Raw genomic sequence first — 20,010 nt, forward strand, 5'->3', positions numbered from 1 at the left:
ATAGATAGATAGATAGATAGATAGATAGATAGATAGATAGATAGATAGATAGATAGATAGATAGATAGATAGATAGATAGATAGATAACATAACGCACCTTATCAAGTAAAGTGAAGCAGACTCTGGAGGGATATTCACTGTCTGCGATCACAACACCACCAAGATTGTCATTCCGCACGTACACGTGACACAAGTACTCTAACGGAGGGAACACACAAACAAACAATTAATTAATCCACTGCAGTAAAAATGTGTGTTTAATTGTATTGAATATCCACTTCAAATCTTAAGTTTATTTGACAAAAACTACACTTGCAGACAATATAATTTTCCTAAAATAAAAAGCCACGTAAGTGTACAGTACTTACACTTTCATGACTACGATCTTAATTGTACTTTGTAATGTCAAATTAAATGTTTTACTTTAAATTACATTTTAAATCATGTTTAAGTTGTTTTGCCACTCTTTAAGCACACTTATTTTAATGTGTTGGCTAACATACTAAATTATAATAATATAAAAAATTATAATAATAATAGTTCATTTGAAACTAGAATGAAAACCTCAAAATAATAAACAGACTTGAAATAAACATTAACTGAAATAAAATTAAATATTAAAAACTTATTTTTTTTTTCAGTTAGATGCCAAGGCAACATTTCTTATTTTCATTTAGTTTAATGAATTGTACTAAAAAAATTAATAAATGTAGAAATACTATACAGACACAGTATATAAAAGCTACTAAACCATTAAAATGGAAATGGCTCTCAGTATTTCGGCTGCTCAGTTTGGTGCTTTAATGACACAGTGAACCTAATAACTAGTCCTTCATTCTGAACAAGCTGTAATTAAACAGCTACAATTAGGTCAGTGGCAAACATTTAATAAGACTTCATTATGATAATGTTATCACTGACCTTGCTCTTTGACAGATGCACGGCTTCCTAATGTTGAACGCTCAACAATCAATGCACTGGTGAACGTCATAAACTCCTGTACACTGCAAAACAAAAGCAGTTTACAGTCCGCTGCAATGATAGCGGTTTTGTTGGCCACCTAAAATAGTTTTGTAGCGTAATAAAAGCATATAACGAGAGTATTCTAGATATTGTACCTGGACCTCTGGAAGAAACTGAATGATGACAGATCATACGCCGCCTTCAGCAGGTTGGACTTCGTTGAGCCTTTATACAAGACACTTAGACTGTAGAGTTTCATGGTGTTTCTGAACTGCAATGACAACACATTATTTATTTTAAGGAATAATCATAGTTTCTATTAATAATAAATAATATCATGGTTGATTTAGGACTATTTTAATTGATTGATTATTCATATTTTATCCTATATCATATATTTATTTCATATTTTAGACGATTTTATCCTGAGCGACCTACACAGCACTTATTATTTGACTATTTAATAATTTTTTTTTACAAAATAATAAAATGAAACACTAAGGTTGATCCAAAGGACTGCTTTTATTGACTCACTATTAATATTTAGCAGGTGATTTTTTTCCAAAGCAACTTAGACCGCACTTATTATTGATTCGACCATGGTGGATTATAATTATTTCTATTTATTTTTTAAATAACTAAAATCACAAAATAATATAAAATACAGCACCTAGGTTGATTCAGTACTGTTTTTATTGATTGATTGGTTATTCATACTTGATGATTTTATACTGAGCTACTTATTATTAAATCAACTAATTGTTTTATTATTAATTTTTGTATTTTTAGAAAATAAATGACTAAATAATAAAAAATACAGTCAAGATAACACCTTAAGACAGATCCACATAATTTTGCTGCAATCTGGATTGAACCTACAACCTTTTAGTTACCAGCCCAGATCTTAAACCGCTACACCACACCCATATCTATCAGATCAGCCTATACAGGGCCTCTGAAGAGGATCCCAGAACATGAAAGCATTGGATCCGATTATCGAAAGCTTAATAAAGCGGATGTGTCACAATGATTCAATACAGTTCAACAGGCTGGTGATGACTAACAGCTGGTTAGCAGTCATGCTAGCTCTGAAATACCACGATGTCGACAGAATAATCATTCTTAATCTTTTTTAAAGAGGTACAGTCATGTGACATTGTGAATATATACATAATGAATTGTCATTCTTACCTGCTGTGTGTAAAACAGCCAAGACTGAAGCTAATCCGCTAACAGCTAACGTTAATCTAAACAGATCAGAACAACTTTTATTTATGTCTAAACTGACAGCAGTGTCTCTGGAACGCTATTACGGAATTGAAAATAATTATTATTTGTATTATGGATTATAATATCACTGACATCTAGAACAGTCCTCGTTTACTGAAGGTATTTAATCAGCTCACAACTATCCGAGGACTTCTTTTTTTTCAGAAACTTGCTAGCTGGCAGAAAGCGGCATTTCAAAATAAAGGTCCTTCATGCTGACGTGCGCAAAAATAAAAGTCTCTCCGTAACAGCGGACGGAGAGAAAATAAAAGTCCCTGACATGTGTGCGCAAAACAAAATTCTCTAGATCATTGGTGCCCAAACATTTTACTACAAAGAGCCTAAACTCTATATAAATATATATATAAATTAATATATATAATGCATATTAAAATATATATTAAAAAAACTAAAAAAGTCTTTAATTTTGTTTATATTTGTACATTTCATTCAAATAATAAAACAAACTGGTTAAAATACTTATTATATCTACTAATTTAATGAATAACATTAAATCATAAAAATCATATAGGGGCTTTTTTTGACTGATTATGCATAACACGAAAGTCAATAACACAATGATATTGAGACGTTTTATTTGAAAACGTGCACATTATAATATTCATGTACACAAGCATGTATTTGAGGACAGCTCAGAAATAGCACATTTTTTGCCATCATTCAATAGTAATACCTCATTCTCGTGACTATTCACATAAGACCTCTTGAATTAAATAAGAATGATATTTCTGTCTTTTATACTCTGTTCCACAGAGAGCATGATCTGTAATGTAAGAGCCTGAACGCTTTAAGTTTAAAGAGGGCAATATTCCATACAGTCCTTCTCTAATCTTCATCTAGTCTGTACTCAAAGTTATAATCCTGAGTGGTTGCGCTCTCCAGGTCAAACCACAGGTCAAGCCAGGCATCTGTAGTTAAGGTTGTTGTTGTGGTGGGTGGAAGTGTTGTAGTCGGAGTCGTTGTTGTGGTCCTCTCTGTGATAGTGCTGCCTTTCATCCTCTCCATTCGCAGCTTCCGCATGCGCATCAGTCGCAGACGCCGCAGGCGTTCGTTCTGGGGGCCCGCAGCGGCCCCTGTGCTCTCCGCGGTGACGCGGTTGTTGGTGTTCACGGGGGTGTTGGTAACCAGTCTCGGCCTCTTCCTGCTCTGGGCCATGATTTGTTGAATTCGAGCCCAGTTGGATTTGGTCAGAGTGAAGCTGCAGGGCGACGCATTGGCATCATATCCCACAATGCAAAGACGAGTCTGAGAAGAATAACCATCGGCTCTTGCGGTAACACGATACTCGCCCGGGTTGAGAAGCCGCCAGTAATCGCCAGTGGCAGCTTTAAGAAAAAAGAAGTTTGGATTAATATACCACACTAAACAAAAAATACACATCAAAGCAGGGATTCCCTAACTTTTTTGTCAGCCGACCCACTGATAAACAATAATACAGTAGGCTATATTAAATAATAAATTCTAAATTGTAAGTTATAAAGCCAATTCTCATATAAAGTCAGAATTGCAAGATACAAACTCGCAATTTAAAGAAAAAAAGTCTGCATTTTGAGATGGTCATTCAAAATAGTGAGGTATAAATTTGAAAGAAAAAGAAGTCATAATTGCAAGTTTGTATATACTGTATATGATTCCTGACTTTTTTTGTCACAATTTATAAAATATCTAAAAATAATAATAAATAAAATTATATAATATAATATAAAATTAAATAATGTAATATAAAAAACGTAGTGCGGTCGAAAGATTAATCGCGATTAATTGCATCCAAAATAAAAGTTGTTATTGACATTGTTATAATTGTTTATATTTAAATATTATTTATATTTAATATATAAACGTAACATATTTCTCTTAAATATACACACACCCATGCACGTGTATATTTAAGCAAAATATGTTACATTTATATATTAAATATATTTATATATAAATATATACATGTAAATATTTTCTAAATCTATACTGTATGTGTGTGTGTTTATATATACATAATAAATAGACACAGTACACACATATAGTATGTAAATAAAAATGTTTATTTTGGATGCGATTAATCGTTTGACAGCACTAAAAAAAGTCAGAATTGTGAGAAATAAAGTCAAGATGCAAAATCGAAATTCAGAGGAAAAAAAGCCTCAAAAGTGTGAGATATGATCTCGCAACAGTGAGAAATTTTTAATTTTATGAATGAATGAAAGAATGTCTGTTACCTGTTTTGACGTCATGTTTGATTCCCTCCACTGACACCGTGGCATTTGCTAGAAGATTCCCTTCAACATCCCTCACAACTCCTTTAATGCCTCGATGCACCTGTGGGTCACATGATCAACATTTTCTGAGGCTTTGTCGCTGTTTTACAATGTGCAGTTTATCTGGAAATAGAAATTCTGCATCTGTCCACCTTCTGGCTTTAAGTTTCAGCCACTGTGCCACACAGAGATCTGATTTATATGTGTTTTATAACCTGCTCAATGAAAGCCAGCAGAGCCTCGCGGTTGTTTTCCCACTCCGATGCCAATTCGCTCTCATGCGGAAACTTGTCGCACCCAAGAAAGATGGAAATCTCAAAGCAGTTGGTGTGCAGGTAGCTGAAGTCATTCATGCCTAAAGCAACGGAAAAGTGAACTTGTGAAAGCTGAGAGGATATTTCTTTCTTTTATTGATATAAAAAAGGAGCTTTCTATGTCAATGCAACAAATATTTCTGCAGACCTATAAAGGAATTATATTAAGACAGTGCCTTGTAATTAGTGGTGCTTTCTAAATTTGTAATTGGTTTGCAAAAAGTGTTTTAATGCATGTTTGGGCTTTTTCTCGTGGCACTTACACAGTTCTGACTAGCGTTTTAGTGCTTTGAAACAGTTAGTCATTTTGCAAAGCATCGGGTTCACTTGATTCAAAGTTCTGAAAAGCTTTGTTTCTCCCATCACTATTTATAATTATGTCAACATTTTACTTTTGCAATATGAAATATTTATAAAAATGCAGCACGGGAGTCAGGTGACTGGTTAAAAAATAATTTGGGATTTGTGACATCATCAGGGGAAGAAAGTTGTTTAATAGGCGGGAGCAATTTATTTTGATTAAAGACAATAAAATGAAAATGTAACATTCTTACAGTTTTTTTTCAACTGCTTACACACGAAATCTTTACTTATCACACATTTTCTGAAAGCTGACACTCAAACACCAGAAACACACACCAAATCTGCAAAACCAGACACTAATTCTCGGCCTTTGACTCAGTTTTCAATTACTATTACTATTACTATGTAACACACACAAATCGAACAGGAATTAATATTATGGCAAAGGTGTTTGTTTTTGAGATGCATTCATGATATTTTAATGCGGTGCTTCATTTTGCAAGAGATGTGAGGCATTTTGCATTTAGTGTGTGCAATTCTTGGATTTGTTTGTAAAGTTTTGAAAAAAAGAGGCAAGGTTTTGAAAATGTGTGTCAAGCAGTTGAAAAAAACTGTAAAACATATGTTTGTTAGCTGGGGAAATAGCTCATTCTGGTTTTATGTTTACTTCAAAACTAGGCGGTTCAACCTGTTGACTGTTGCACACCTCAGTCTTATATAATTCAAAATCATTCACCGTGCCTACTACACAAAATATACCCTGATATGAGGTGTGTGATCGATGTAAATGTGACAAAGCAGACTTTTAGCATATGTTTTGGGCTTGCTAAAAGCTTAGTGACTATTGGACACTAATATTTAAAACACTAAATGATGCCTTTAGTTTAGAAATAAAACCCAGTGTTGAAATAGCTATTTTTGGGGTTCCAGAATGCACAATATAATTGACAAACAAGGTAAAAAATGTTATCGCTTTTGCCATTTTATTAGCCAGAAGAAGAATATTACTTGAGTGGAACTCAATGGTCCCATCTAAAGTTGTGTGACATGGATTTATATTTGAAACTAGAAAAAATTAACCATTTATATTTGAAATGAGAACAAATTAAATATTTAATGAAGGGATCTGTTGAAAACTTTTATGAGACCTATGATCACATATTTTGAAAATATGAAGACTCTCCCTCTTAACTAATCATTATAAAGAGATTTGTGGAAACTTAAACGTGATTTACATTTATTTAAAGACCACTACAAATGTGTCAGAATATTGAATTGTATTATTATCTATGTATTTATTTATTTGTTTGTTTTTATTATTCCTACAATTATATTGTCCATCTGTAAATGTGTACAATATTGTAAAGTTTATCTTTTATTTTTATTTTATTTTATTTTAATTCTTCTTAAATAGTTTATTCTGATTATTGTTTTTGTAATTTTTTTTTATTTTGTTTGTTATTATTTCGGCGGTAAGGGTTATCATGGGGGAAAATTGTATAAAATGTTCCGTTAAAGCTCGGGAAATTGTTCTTAAATAAATATTTTAAAAAAGAAAAAATAAGAAATCTAGACTGTTAAACTTATTATCATTACATACTGCCCACAACCGGCTTCCAGCTGGCCCGGTTGATGATGCCCTGGCCACCCGTGACGTCATCGGTGTGACAGGAGCCGCGGTGGTTTTCCGTCAAGGTGAGGTGACTGTGTGCGTACGTCATGGCGAGCCAGCGGAACACGTTTTCGTCTGCCGTTTCGCGGAGAGCGCCCTCGTTCTGTCGCTGAATCCTGGCCCAGGTTTCTTCGTTCATGTGCTGGTACTCGTGCACCGACTGACCTCCCCTGCTGTCCGTGGTCCGCGGTGGACGCTGCATGTCGAAGGGGTACGTGACGATCTTCTCTCCGCCCTGTAGATTAGCGCCCAAAACGAACGGCGTCCTCTCCATCCAACTGATGATTGATTTAGTTTCAGCAGCGACCTAGAGTGCAGATTTGTTAAAGGCAGGGTAGGTGATTTGGTTCAAAAACATCTTTTATGTTGCTTGAAAGTCTCTTTACATACACATTTATAACTATTTATATAATCCGTGGAAGGCGTAGGACCATAAAATGCTCGTCCAATCAAAATGTTCGGTCCAAACATTACGATAGGCTGTCCTGCCTGTCACATATGTATTTGCATACCTTATTTGCACAAACATGATACATCATCAACACGTTCCAGCAAGAATGAAAAACGCTATTATTGTAATATTATGCACTGTGTACTGTAACGCCATCTCTCATCATGTCGCTGGTTAGCCTCTAGTCTGCCTGAGTGTGTTTGTGTGTTTTTGGGGAGGCGTGGCTTTGCAGAGTGATTATACAGGGATGGTGGCACTCTAGCCTATCCTGAAATCACCTACCCCACCTTTAAGTAAATTAAACTCTGAAACTCAAAAGTACTGACATGCTGCCTTCAGGTCATGTCAGAATGAAATTTTTTTGTTCATTTTCTGTGTACTTGGCTCTTTATTTTGTTGCAAAAAAACAGTATTTAGGTTTGGTTTCCAGCTGAAGTATCCGAACATATTTACAGCAATATAAATTTGTACATTTGAAAATATAGAAAATAATAGGCTAGAAGTTAGTTTATCTTACCCCACTGGCAATTTGTTTTCTTGTTTTTGAGCAGAAACTTCTTAAATGTAAATACATCTTGTTTTAAGTACGGTTAAATATTTTACATGTTTAGATAGTGGGACACGGTGAGGAAAAAATATGAGATTGGAGGAAAAAATATTTGAATGCTTTTGCATTCACTTGCAAAAAATATTACGTTCACCTGAGAAATTTCGCATTCTCTCGTAAAAGTATCACAAAACATCTGCTTTCACCTACAAAATATTTGCGTTCTCTCACAAAACTATTGTGTTCCTCGAAAACCTTCCATTCGCTCATCTGTTTTGCACCCAACACGTTGCATTTTCTCACAAAACTATTGCGTTTCCACAGAAACGTTGTGTTTGTTCGTAAGACATGTTTTCACTTCCAAAATATGTGTGCTCTCTCACAAAACTATTGCGTTCACCAGAAAATTTTGTGTATTTGCTCACAAAACATCTGCTTTCACATGCAAAATTTTTGCGTTCCCTCAAAAAAAAAGCATTACGTTCACCCGAAAACTTTGTGTCCACTCACGAAATATCTGCTTTTGCCTCCAAATAATTTGTGTTGCCTCACAAAACGCTTGTGTTCCCCTAAGAATCTTGCCTGCAGAAGCAATGAAATTAAGTTTTTCCACCCACCTCATATTAATTATTTCCATCACAAAAGTTGAGTCAATGCAAAGTACCTCAGGAGAAGGCATTATATTTGCGAGAGAATGCAAATGCATTGAAATATAATTATTATTATTACTTTTCTTCACCACTACCATGTCCCTTTATTGGCTACATAAAACATAACTCCCACTGATGGTATATGATCCGAGATTAGTGATGCGCATCTAAATTTTGCTAGTATGGGACTAAAAAAAAACATAACTCCGTAAAACATTTTACTCACAGAGCCATTAAGAAAATTCTCAGGAATGGGAATGTGGTGATTGGGAACGACCCGTGGCACCCATCCCCTGTCCTCCGCACCCCACAGAATACTGTTCAGGTCTGGGAAGTTCTGGAAAATATCATATCCCTCCTCTGTCCAGTGGCCCAAAGCCCAGTTCCCCATCTCAGAGCCCTACACAAACGAGCATCCGCCCAAATAAATAATGACTCACACGATAAACAGAAATGCATGGGCGGAGAACAGGGAATGTTTGTATGAAATGTGTGTCTCACCATCTCATAGGCCAACTCATAGGCATCAGGGTTCAGTGAGGGCACTAGATGGATACGTACGCTCTCCACAAGGTAGCGCACTCGTGGATTGTCATCATTGTATTCCTTACAGAGGAACTGCATGAGGAGCAGCAAAAGTTCCCTGCCCAGAACTTCATTTCCATGAAGCCCTGCTGTGTAACGAAATTCCGGCTCACCTTATAAAAACAAGGTTTGACTGATTAGTTTAAATTCATATAAACTTATCAAACTAACATTTTCAAAACAATTGGCCAGTGACTAATACAATACTGTATTTGTACACAATGAGGTGCAAAAGGTTGAGACCACATTGAAAATATGGGAACTTTTAACTTGAATATGTGTGTAATGAAAAAAAAGTAATATTCAAATAGAAGCATTTTTGCCCCCATTCTAGACTAATTTTTTATATGATCTATTTTAAAGTGGTCTGGTTGATTGATCTAGCCCTCTTGGAAACTACCTGTCTCGTGTTCTCCAGGGTTATCTGAGACCTCCATTGCGTACATCTTCAGCCCTTGAGAGCTTTTTCCGATGTTGTATATTCTGGTGATGTTGGGACATTCTTCGTTGATCACCTTCATCATCTGTTTATACACATATATACATGAAAACTCTTGCAGGACAGCAGCTTTTCAACAAGACCACAAAAGAGTCACAAAATAGAGTTCATACTTCACGCTGGACGAGTTTTGACGTGCTGCTGAACCTCAGCGTTGACCCCAGTGACCTTGAGAATACCTGTGTGGCTGTAAACATCTCACCTGTCTCATCTCTTTGTAGTTGTGATGCCTGTAATCGAGATCATCCGTCGGTGGAACATCGTTCTCGGTTGGATAACTTGCTGGGAAGAGAAAATCATTTGAGCTTTTAGACTTATGTGACAAAAATATGATTACAAATGTATTTATAAATGACAAATATTTTCAGTTTTTAAAATATGACTTGGATATGGAGACCCATCTCTCATGCACTGGTATTTCATAATCATGAGATTAAAATGTCATGATTATGAAAGTAAACATAAAAATTCTGGCATTAAAAAGCCAAAATTATGACATAAAATGACATAATTTTGTAATAAAATGTCAAAATAAAGTCTAAATCAAAAAAGTAAATTTTTTCTGATCATTTTGACTGTCAGAATTTTGGCATGGTATGTCAATTTCGACTCTTTGTCTCATGACTTAGTATGTCATAACTTTTTATGTGATACTTATGAATTAGCATATAATTTCCCATAATTATGACTTAGTGTGTAAAAGTTTGGCTTTTTTAAATCTCAGAATCATGACTTTTTTTCTCAGAATTATGACTTAGTGTGTCATATCTCATATGATATACTTTGTCTCCGAATTATGGCATAAGTATGTCATAATGTAGATTATTTTAATCACTATTATGAATATTTAAATCATAATTTGGATTTATCTCATAATTATGATTTAGTATGCCATTTCAGTTTATCCCATAATTATTATTATTTAGTATGTCAATTTGGACATTTTAACTTGTGATTAGTATGTCATAATTTAGACCATTTGACTTTTTAACTCATAATTGTGACTTTTTATATCAGAATTATGATTTAGTATGTCATTTAAATTGATCTCAGAATTATAACTTAGTATGTAATTTAATTGTATGTAAATGTAATTTACACTTTCTATTATAATTATTACTTTTAACTGGGCTTTATTTCATAATCATGACTTAGTATGTAATTTCAGTTTGTCTCATAATTATGACTTTTTATCTCAGAATTATGACTTAATATGTCAATTTAGACTTTTTAATGGTCAGTCCTCTGTCGTGTGTGTCATGTGTTCCCGCCTCTTGTGTCCTTATTTGGTTTGTTTCCTGTCCTTGTTTAGTGTGATTATTAGTTAATTCTTGTCCAGCTGTGTTTGTGTCAGTAGCCTGTGTATTTAGTTCCTGCCTGTTCAGTTTTGTGCCGTCTGGTCTACTTGTTACTCCCCGGTGTTCCTGTCTGTGTCTACCTTGCCTTGTCTTGTCCTGCCCTGCCCTGCCTTGTTTGGAGTTATTAAAGACTGTTATTTTGAGTTTCTCCACATCTGCGTGTTCCTGTATCCTCCTTGCTGTGTGCACCGTGACATTAATTCATGACTTAGTATGCCATAATTTAGATATTTTATCCCTATATATATAATGATATAATTATGATTTTTTTTATCTTATTAGGATTCATATCGTATAAATGAATTTCATAGCATTATATCAAACTAATGAGTAATCTGTCAGACTCAGGTGAGAGCTGCAGTGCTTACTGGGTAATGGGCAGCCGAGCACCTCCAGCCTCATACACAGGCTGCCGTTCCAGCTCTGCGGGAGGACGCGGATGTAACGCGCCACAACTGGATAAGAGAACTCTGTCATTACTGGAGTGTCTTTATCCACATTCCCATAAAAGAGCTGTAGGATAAAAAACAACAGGATTTGATTAAAAACAAGTATCTCAAAATGTTCTTTGTATGCATGATGCTTGATGATAATATACAGTGGTGGACAAAATGATTAGAACACTAGTATTTTCAGCAGCTAAAAAATGGTTTTGAGTCAGTTATTTCTATGTTTTGCTGTAGTGTGTCAGTAAGAAATATCAGTTTACATTTCCAAACATTGATTTTGCCTTTAATTGTAATAATCCAGTGAGATTTTAGTTTGCTCCACACAGAGATCTGATCATCATCCAGTCTGAAGAAACAGAACAAATTGAGACAGACTAAATCCAGAAGAACCGTGGAAACGTCTCCAAGACGCTTCAAGAAAGCTACCTGCAAAGCTACAGTACTGTTAAAAGTTTTAGGCACTTGTGTAAAAATGCTGTAAAATGAGGATGCTGTCATTAAATAGATGTTCTTTATCAATTACTTTCTATTAACTAAATGAAATCAACATTTGGTGTGAGCATCCTCTGTGTTTAAAGCAGCTTTTGCCCTCGGGGCACTTGCGCAGAGTTTTCCAGGAAGCTTTGCAGGTGGGTTTCTTGAAGCGTCTTGGAGACGTTGCCACGGTTCTCCTGGATTTAGTCTGTCTCAGTTTGTTCTGTTTCTTCAGACTGGATGATGATCAGATCTCTGTGGAGCACTGGCTGTTGTCAGACAAAAATCTCACTGGATTATTACAATTAAAGGCAAAATCAATGTTTGGAAATGTAAACTAATATTTCTTACTGACACACTACAGCAAAATATACAAATAACTGACTTAAAACTATTTTTTAGCTGCTGAAAATACTAGTGTTCTAATCATTTTGGCCACCACTGTATATTTATGCTGTTTTAACATAAATTATATGTGAACTGACCCACTCAGCATAACCATCATGAAGCACTGTCCAATCACGACTGTCGTTGCTGAAAGCCACAAAATACGACGACACAAAGTCATCACTAGAAGAGAGAATGATTTGTCAGTTTAGGCATTTCCTTGTCAGTTTTTTGTGATCAGAAAGAGTCCAAATGTTTTGAATGATGTCTTACTGTGTATCTGAGTTCCTGCCCTGCGTGATGACTCCTGTGAACTCCACCTCTCGATGGGCGTTCACCTGAAACCAGTGCTCCTTCTCCTCCGTATCAGCACACCACGCACCGCCGTAAACATCGTCCTCATCAGCTGAACTCTGGAAACAGGTGATCACTTCAAAATCTAGGTTTTTCATCCATTCATTACATTTAGTCATTTAGCAGATGCTTTTATTCAAAGTGACTTACAAATGAGGACAATGGAAGCAATTCATATACAGATATTCCCTCAAGTTATGAGAAGGGGAGATCAGATAATGACGCAAGCCAGACTTGAGCTTGCGTTCCTCATATGAGCAGCACAGCTCAATATGTCTTACTTTCTGCTCTCCGAAGTACTATAGTCAATTTGGAAATGATCTGTTTTTGGTTTGAATTTGTGATTGAATTATTAAATAATCTTGTTTATTATTTTGCTTTGATAAATCATTTTACCTCTCAGATAAATGTCTCTTAATTTTAATTCTAGTTTAGTTTCATTTTACTGGAAAACAAGACGAAAAAAAATACTAAGATACAATTTGCATTTATTTATTTAAATTTTTTCCAGTAATAAAGCATTGGAATATTTTCAAGCATATTTTAATTTTTTGGCACAGCTATTATCAATATGCAACATCTGAATTATTATGAAACTTTAATGTGGTTTGATTGTTTATGTACCTGCATGTTCAGACGTCCTCTCAGAGCCGAATATCCATGATGAGACATAGAAGACGCCAGTATCTGATCATCCTCCACTCGATGAGACTCCATGCCAAGAGGAGGACACTCTAAAAGACAGGAAATACTATGAGCACTGACAGCTCTCTCTGATCGGTTGTATTTTAGACACTGACTGTCTTTCATTTTTACAGAGGAAAACCATTTGTGCTGAACAAAGGCTGAAGCTGGAGCCAGCAGCAGTTCTAGCCAGTCTGAGTCCAAAAGGCCGAACTCCAGCTGGAAACCAAAACCTTTGTGGGGGAAGAACATGCTGGCTCTGACATTTACTGCCTGAGGCTCAAATTTGTTCACTGAACTCACAGAATACCAATTCTGCGCTCACAAATACCCACTTCTCTAAGAAGCCGTGTGTTTCTGCTCTGATTATAATGTGATTTGTGGCTGTTTTCCAGAAATACTCACTCTTTGGCTCGGCATAAGGAACCGTCTGCTTTCTCTTCTCCTCCTCCTCCTCTTCCCACATCTTCCGTAGTTTTTCCGCTGTGTAAGGGAATGGAGAGACTGAGATTTGAAATAATTGAAACAGGTCATTTTTAGTTGTTTTTAGCCTTGTTTCATAATAAATCTATTCAATAAATGCCAGCACAACTCTAAATGTGCTAAAAAAAACAACAACAAAAACTTGATTTTGGTCTAGTTTTCCAATAAAAAACAAACACACTGAAGTTAAAGAGAAGTAAATGTGTGTTAAAAAACAACAACAACCTGCACTCGATTAGTTTATAATTTATGGTTATTTCATAATTTTCCATATTTGTATGAATTAATTGGGTGAATCAAGAACATGTACAGGATTTCACCCAAAATCAAAAAAAATAATTATTATTTTAACATGTATTGTGCTTAAAGAAACCAAAACTATTTTGCATTATTTACATTTTTACATTTTCATAGTCATGCACTGCTGATTTATTGATTTATTGGCCATAGTAAATCTTTAACAAAAATACTAACCAAACTGCTAAACGCTTTCTAATTAATAAATCAAAAGGCATTTTTCACTACATCTCATTTACTGCAGACCACCCAAAATCTGGCCACAATTAAAGCACATTCTCTTTCATTTGAACAAACATTACATTGATTTACACACCCTTCTCCTCTTTGGCCTTTCTTGCTTTTTCCAGCTCTTCCTCCAGCTTCTTTGCCGCCACTAAATTTTCAGAAAAGGCAAATTATGGGATAAAAATATACTAAGCATTCAAAATGACAGATTCAAGCTGTTTGATAGAGCCGATTTAATATGCTGCAGACGTACAGTCAGAATAATCATATTCCTCATACCAAGGGGCAACTGTTCGAGGAGTGGTAGTGGATTCCTCTAGATGGAAAAAAGACATTAATTTGACAAATGTGAGTGAAAGAGAACATAACATGTTATTTATTTGCATTGCATTTCTTCCTCATTGTGGTTTTGCATTCTCACATAGTGCATAAACGAAATTGCATGTAAAATCAACTTTTTATGTTGTCTGAGTGAAATCTGAGGGATGTTTATGGGTGCAAAACTCCACATCGCGATAAAGTGTTTTGTTACGTGGCCGTTTTTTGTTTTTGTTACAAGTGTCATCTTTCCCAGACAAGGTGTAAATTGGCCCTTAATTACCTGGGATTGGTAAGTATATACTTGGGTCATCAGTGCTAGCCGGCTCCTTGACTTTAGGGATGAGGTCGGGTTCTGGAACTTCATCTGTCAGGTGATAAAAGTTTATTATTAGTAGATTTTTTCATTCTACATTCTACATTCTTAAAAACAAACGATCCAAAAGGGGGTTTTCACATTGATACCAAAAGATTCATTTTCCTCATTTTCCTTTTTTTTCTTACTGTGAAGAACATTAACCTAAAGAACCTTTTTCCACATTTAGACCTTATGTAGCTCCGACCCTTTTCAGTGCTGCACTCGTGGTCTTCTGTTGTCCTTTATTGATTGAGCATGAATGTAAGCTCATACATATTTATGAAAATAACTGCTTGTTTTAAAATCTTCCTGGTTTGACATCTCCTTCAAACAATACAATGAACATGATTACTTTCGTTCATGCTCCTTTCACAAGACAATGAAAATGTTTCCGTGGTCATTAGCATCATAAATCCTCAAAAGTTTTTTACATTTAGATTTTTTTTAATGTATTTACATTTATAACATTATACTTTGTATTATATCACCTTTGCATCAAATTACAAAAAAAGAAAAAAGTTGACGCTAACTTGTTTCTAATGCAGCGTCTATGGGAGGGATGATAAATTTGACTTAGTTCTCTCTTCTGACTGCTCCCTCAATTTTTTTTTCCTTTGATTGAAAGTCGTGAAAACACTATTTTGGAGTTTTTCTTTTGCTATTTGAGCAAGTGGACCTTTTTCACATTTCTGGGTTTCTCAGCAGCGGAAATTGTCATAGTTGGTTAAACTTCGAAGGCAGTGAATGGGAGAGTATGAAAAAGTCTATAAGAAGTAAATCCACTTCACCAGCTAATTACTATTAAACATTGACGCTATAGAGCACGGGGGCCCAAACTCGGTCCTGGAGGACCTGTGTCCTGCAGAGTTTAGCTCCAACTTGCCTCAGCACACCTGCCAGGAAGTTTCTAGTATGCTTAATAAGAGCTTGATTAGCCAGTTCAGGTGTGTCTAATTGGCGTTGGATCTAAACTCTGCAGGACACCAGCCCTTCAGGACCGAGTTTGGGCACCCCTGCTATAGAGCTACCGCAAAAACAGAAGTTCAATGACAGGATTTTAAAGATGGCTGCGCACTTTCTCTGACACATAAGGTCTAGTGCATTGGAAAAGTTCTATGGATGTTTTAAAAATGTTCCTCATCGAGTCAAAGATGCTAATAAAGAACTTTTTAGGAGTGTGTGTATGCTGGTGCAAACGTACGTCGGGCGTCCCAGTAATCCGGATCGTGCTCTTTGATTGTAGGTGGTCTAATGGTGTCTTTCTTGCTGTGGACGTCTACTGTGTGTTAAAAAAGAAAGATAACCAAAGAGAAAGTGTGAATAGCAGTGTTTTGATATGAAAACAGCAGCTAAAAGGCTGGAATACGATATTCGTATATACAGATTTTTGCCTTGATTAGTTGATGCTAGTTCACGAAAGTTTGCCTTATTTTCGTCAGTCGGAGATGCCTACAAAAAATTGCGTAATGTATGAGCACGGATTTTTACGCTTCAGGCAAACATTCCATCCAATCGGAGTAGGTTTTATATTTTGAGGCGATTTTACAACACATTATTTTTATTATGTTTTGTTTTTCCTCTGTAAGCATTTACAAAGTCGCCAAGTGTATACCTAGTGTTTTAAAATCTGTTTTAAAAGTCGTGTAATGTATTCCAGCCTTAATGTGTTCTGTACACAACAACCCATGTCTGCTAATTCAGTTTTTACATCTAGCCTTGAAGGTAAAGTATGTCATTTCTGCATTACCATTATGCTAAGAATTTCTTGGTGGTTTTTTCTCCATGCTCAAGATATTCTGGTCACAGTTCCCTTCTTTAATGTAAGTACGTGGGATTTTTTTTTGCTAGTGTTTACACTCCTCAGGAAGTCAGTCAACCAATGGCTTATAATTAGGCCCACTCTCAATCTGTGTTTGCAAAAAGCTCCAAAGATTTCAAGATCTAAAATGAGCTCGGAAAGTTTTAATTGTAAGTGAGTTGTGTTGTATTTGTTGTCGTACCATGATCTGGGCCAATGGGTTTCTCAGTCTTCCTTTCCTTTGGCTCTGTTGGAAATACTGAGCACAGAAACTGTATTTAAAGACTTTTAAAGACCACAATAGCATTTACTTTAAACTAATAATGTGTTGAAGATTATCTAAACATACATGTGCCCCATCCCAGCTCCAGCAGCAGTTTCTCCTCCTCTTCCTCCATGGTTGACTTTCTGGTTGGTTTAGTTGCTCTAGTCTTTGGTGTTGTGGTGGGCTTCGGTGCTTTTGGCTTTTTGGTGGGTTTTGGAGGCTTTGGTTTCTTGGTGGGCTTGGGTTTTTTTGTTGGTTTTGGAGGTTTGGGTTTTTTGGTGGGCTTCGGTTTCTTGGCTTTGGCTTCCTTCTCAGCTGCCTTCTTTGCCTTGGCTAGACAATAAATGAGAGAATGATAACCACTGTCATGCAAGTTTGGGATGTAAACAAATACAACTGAGACATAAAAGAATGTTTTTCTTTTGTGCAGGCGCTGTTTTATCTTTACATGAAGAAGTCACACTAACATGCCGGAATTGTTTATTTAGACAATGGCTTTGTGTCAAACTCATAGTTGTTCACATTTAACAAATCAAAGCTTTTATAAAGTTTTACAGCTGTCATAAACTGCTTAAACCACTCTGACGGTGGAAGCAACGCTTGAAATACTGATTAAATCCAGACCATTGGAAACATAAATAAATCACTGCTCAGTGTGGATGACAAGCTTTAAAGGCTTACCATCAGCACAGAGTTACTGAAAGATCTTTTTAATATATTTATAATGTTTTTTTCTTGACAGCAATTGAGCTGCTCCACATTAATTTTTCAGATCTATTCTCGTACTGTATGACAACTATTGAATAATTTGGCAGAAACATCTGAGACAAAGTTGATACTTCAATGCAAGATAATTGAGATCTTCCGAGCTACAAAAGAACAATAAAATCTCCCTCAGGATGCTGTGTTACTTCCTTCTGTTGATGATTTTCAAGCCGTGTGACTGAATGAGAGCTGTCACACACATGGCCATCTCAAACAGATCAGATTTAAGTGAGTGTTTCAATTCAAACCAAATGTCAGCTCCGTCTCTCACTTCCTGTCTGTGTTTCCCGAACCTCACAGCACTTTGACATGAGCAAAATGGAGAGAAGCCTGTAGAAGGTTTGTTTTCGTATTCAAAACCCGTAATGTTTTCAAATACCATCTGTGATTCTCATTCAACCCTTTCCTAGCCCACAACTGTAATTTCATTCCCACATGCCTCCTTCATCATGGTTTTTTTCCAGGTGAAAGACAAAAAGAAGAAAAAAATAGCAGCAGAAAGTGTGTCAGTGAACTGACCAGTCATGGTTTCGCTAAAAAAGTTGCATAACCTCAAAGGAGCCAGTGAAGCTTTTGGTTAAGCCAGCTATCTGTCATTATGACAAAACAAAGCCGCCTTCTCCTACATGAAACTGGGCTGCAACCACCAAAAGCCTCAATACATGCAGTCTAAATATCTTATTCTATGGAATGGTCAGCATTTTATGAAGCAACTTACCGGCTAATAGCTCCTCAGGTGTCTTTTTACCCTTTGGTTTTTGTTTTTCAACCATCTCTTCTGCTCCAGGCTCATCCATCTGAGTGTCTTCTGAAAACCCATCCTGTAGATCTTCTGTTTTTGAATTAATCTCACTGTTTTGCCTCATTTGGATGCTCCTTGTTCTCTGGTTGGACTTGGCAGCATTAACCAACTCTTCATTGATAACCAATGTCAAAATCCAGCACAGGACAAATAAGGTTGCACACAGAGGAACCCTCGGTGCCTGCATGGTCCTCTGCAGTCTTCTACACCAAATTCTACTACAGTTTAGAGATGGTGTCTTTTCCAGTAGTAAGCATGCGGCAGCTGGAAAAACACTCGTCAGATTGTCTATGAAAACTAGTTCATCCAAATGTTTGGAGATTGCTGGAGATGGAATCAGTGAAGCTGGTGTGGAAGTCAGATGTAATGGGGATTGTGGCTGTTTTTCCCTCTTCTAGTGGAATGGAATTCCGCTGACATCCCCCTCTGAGTGAGTGAGGAGGAGGAGGACAAAACCCCCGGAAAAAAGAGGAGGAGACTGAGAGAGAGAGACACTTTCAACCATTCCAAAGATTTTTTGCTCACCAAGGCTGCATTTATTTGATCAAAATTACAGTAAAAACAATACATATCGGGAAATATGATTACATATAAAATAGATGTTTTCTATTGAAATATATTTTATTCAAAGCTGAATTTTTAGCATCATACTCCAGTCTTCAGCGTCACACGATCCTTCAGAAATCACTCTAATATGCTGATTTGCTGCTCAAGAAACATTTCTGATTATTATCACAATGTTGAAAACAGTTGTGCTGCTTCATATGTTTGTGGAAAAAGTGATACATTTTATTTTTCAGGATTCTTTGATTAATAAAAAGTTCAAACGACCAGCATTTATTTGAAATAGGGGATTTTTTGTAACATTATAAATGTCTTTACCGTAACCTTTTAAAAAAATAATGCTTCCTTGCTGAAAAGAAATGCTAATTTTTATATAATAAATTGTATGTATTTATTTATTTGCCACATTTTTTATTTTATTTTTTTACATTACAATAATGAGATGTTTAGGATAATGTTTTTGCTAAAACTTTATATATATATATATATATATATATATATATATATAATGTATATACACTATATTGGGTCACCCCCTTCTAATGAACATGTTTGACTACTTTAGTCATTTCTATGAGTACAAATCTTAATGTTAAAGCATATAATGATATTCTAGGGAATTGTGTGCTTCTGATTTTATAGCAACAGTTTGGACAGGACCCTTTTCTATTCTAACATGACAGTGCCTCTGTGTATAAGACACGGTTCAAAAAGACATGATTGATTCAGTCTGTGTGGAAGAACTTGACTGGTCTGCAGAAAGACAAGTCCTGATCCCAGCTGAACTCCTCTGGTGTGACTTTAAATGCAGACCTTGAGCCAAAAACTCATCACCAAACACCAATGAAAAGAAGTTAATATTTAAATAAAGCACACCTGGTTTTATTTAGGAAGACTTA

The 20,010-nt window shown here is 35.7% G+C and overlaps 2 protein-coding genes across 3 annotated transcripts in view; both read right to left on the reverse strand.

The window, feature by feature from the left end:
* The window catches only part of LOC306865985 (synaptobrevin homolog YKT6-like), an 11,510-nt gene extending 9,046 nt beyond the window's left edge, over positions 1 to 2,464 (reverse strand). Inside the window, exons 1-4 of the mRNA XM_079410910.1 lie at positions 2,156 to 2,464; positions 1,120 to 1,235; positions 923 to 1,005; positions 99 to 199 (exon numbers count right to left, since the gene is read on the reverse strand). Coding sequence (XP_079267036.1) covers positions 99 to 199; positions 923 to 1,005; positions 1,120 to 1,223 — 288 coding nt within the window. The 5' untranslated portion in view covers positions 1,224 to 1,235; positions 2,156 to 2,464. The remainder of the gene's footprint in view (positions 1 to 98; positions 200 to 922; positions 1,006 to 1,119; positions 1,236 to 2,155) is intronic.
* Positions 2,465 to 2,813: 349 nt separating this feature from the next.
* On the reverse strand, positions 2,814 to 18,972 carry LOC306865339 (inactive carboxypeptidase-like protein X2). Of its 2 annotated transcripts, none has more exons than XM_079409881.1 (20): positions 18,464 to 18,972; positions 17,065 to 17,313; positions 16,918 to 16,974; positions 16,119 to 16,196; positions 14,843 to 14,926; positions 14,495 to 14,557; positions 14,330 to 14,389; positions 13,639 to 13,716; positions 13,174 to 13,283; positions 12,469 to 12,608; positions 12,294 to 12,378; positions 11,254 to 11,398; positions 9,730 to 9,809; positions 9,429 to 9,552; positions 8,945 to 9,141; positions 8,670 to 8,843; positions 6,724 to 7,102; positions 4,722 to 4,861; positions 4,468 to 4,567; positions 2,814 to 3,579 (listed from the first exon to the last, which is right to left on the reverse strand). In XM_079409881.1, exons 1-20 carry the CDS (start codon positions 18,732 to 18,734, stop codon positions 3,080 to 3,082), a joined length of 3,114 nt encoding a protein of 1,037 aa, XP_079266007.1. In that variant the 5' UTR covers positions 18,735 to 18,972; the 3' UTR covers positions 2,814 to 3,079. The 2 variants fall into 2 exon arrangements, with proteins under 2 accessions (XP_079266007.1, XP_079266008.1); XM_079409882.1 differs by having other exon boundaries at positions 16,119 to 16,193; positions 18,464 to 18,959.
* Positions 18,973 to 20,010: the final 1,038 nt, after the last annotated feature.

This window comes from Barbus barbus (assembly GCF_936440315.1).
Source record: "Barbus barbus genome assembly, chromosome: 47".
NCBI classification, from domain to species: domain Eukaryota; kingdom Metazoa; phylum Chordata; class Actinopteri; order Cypriniformes; family Cyprinidae; genus Barbus; species Barbus barbus.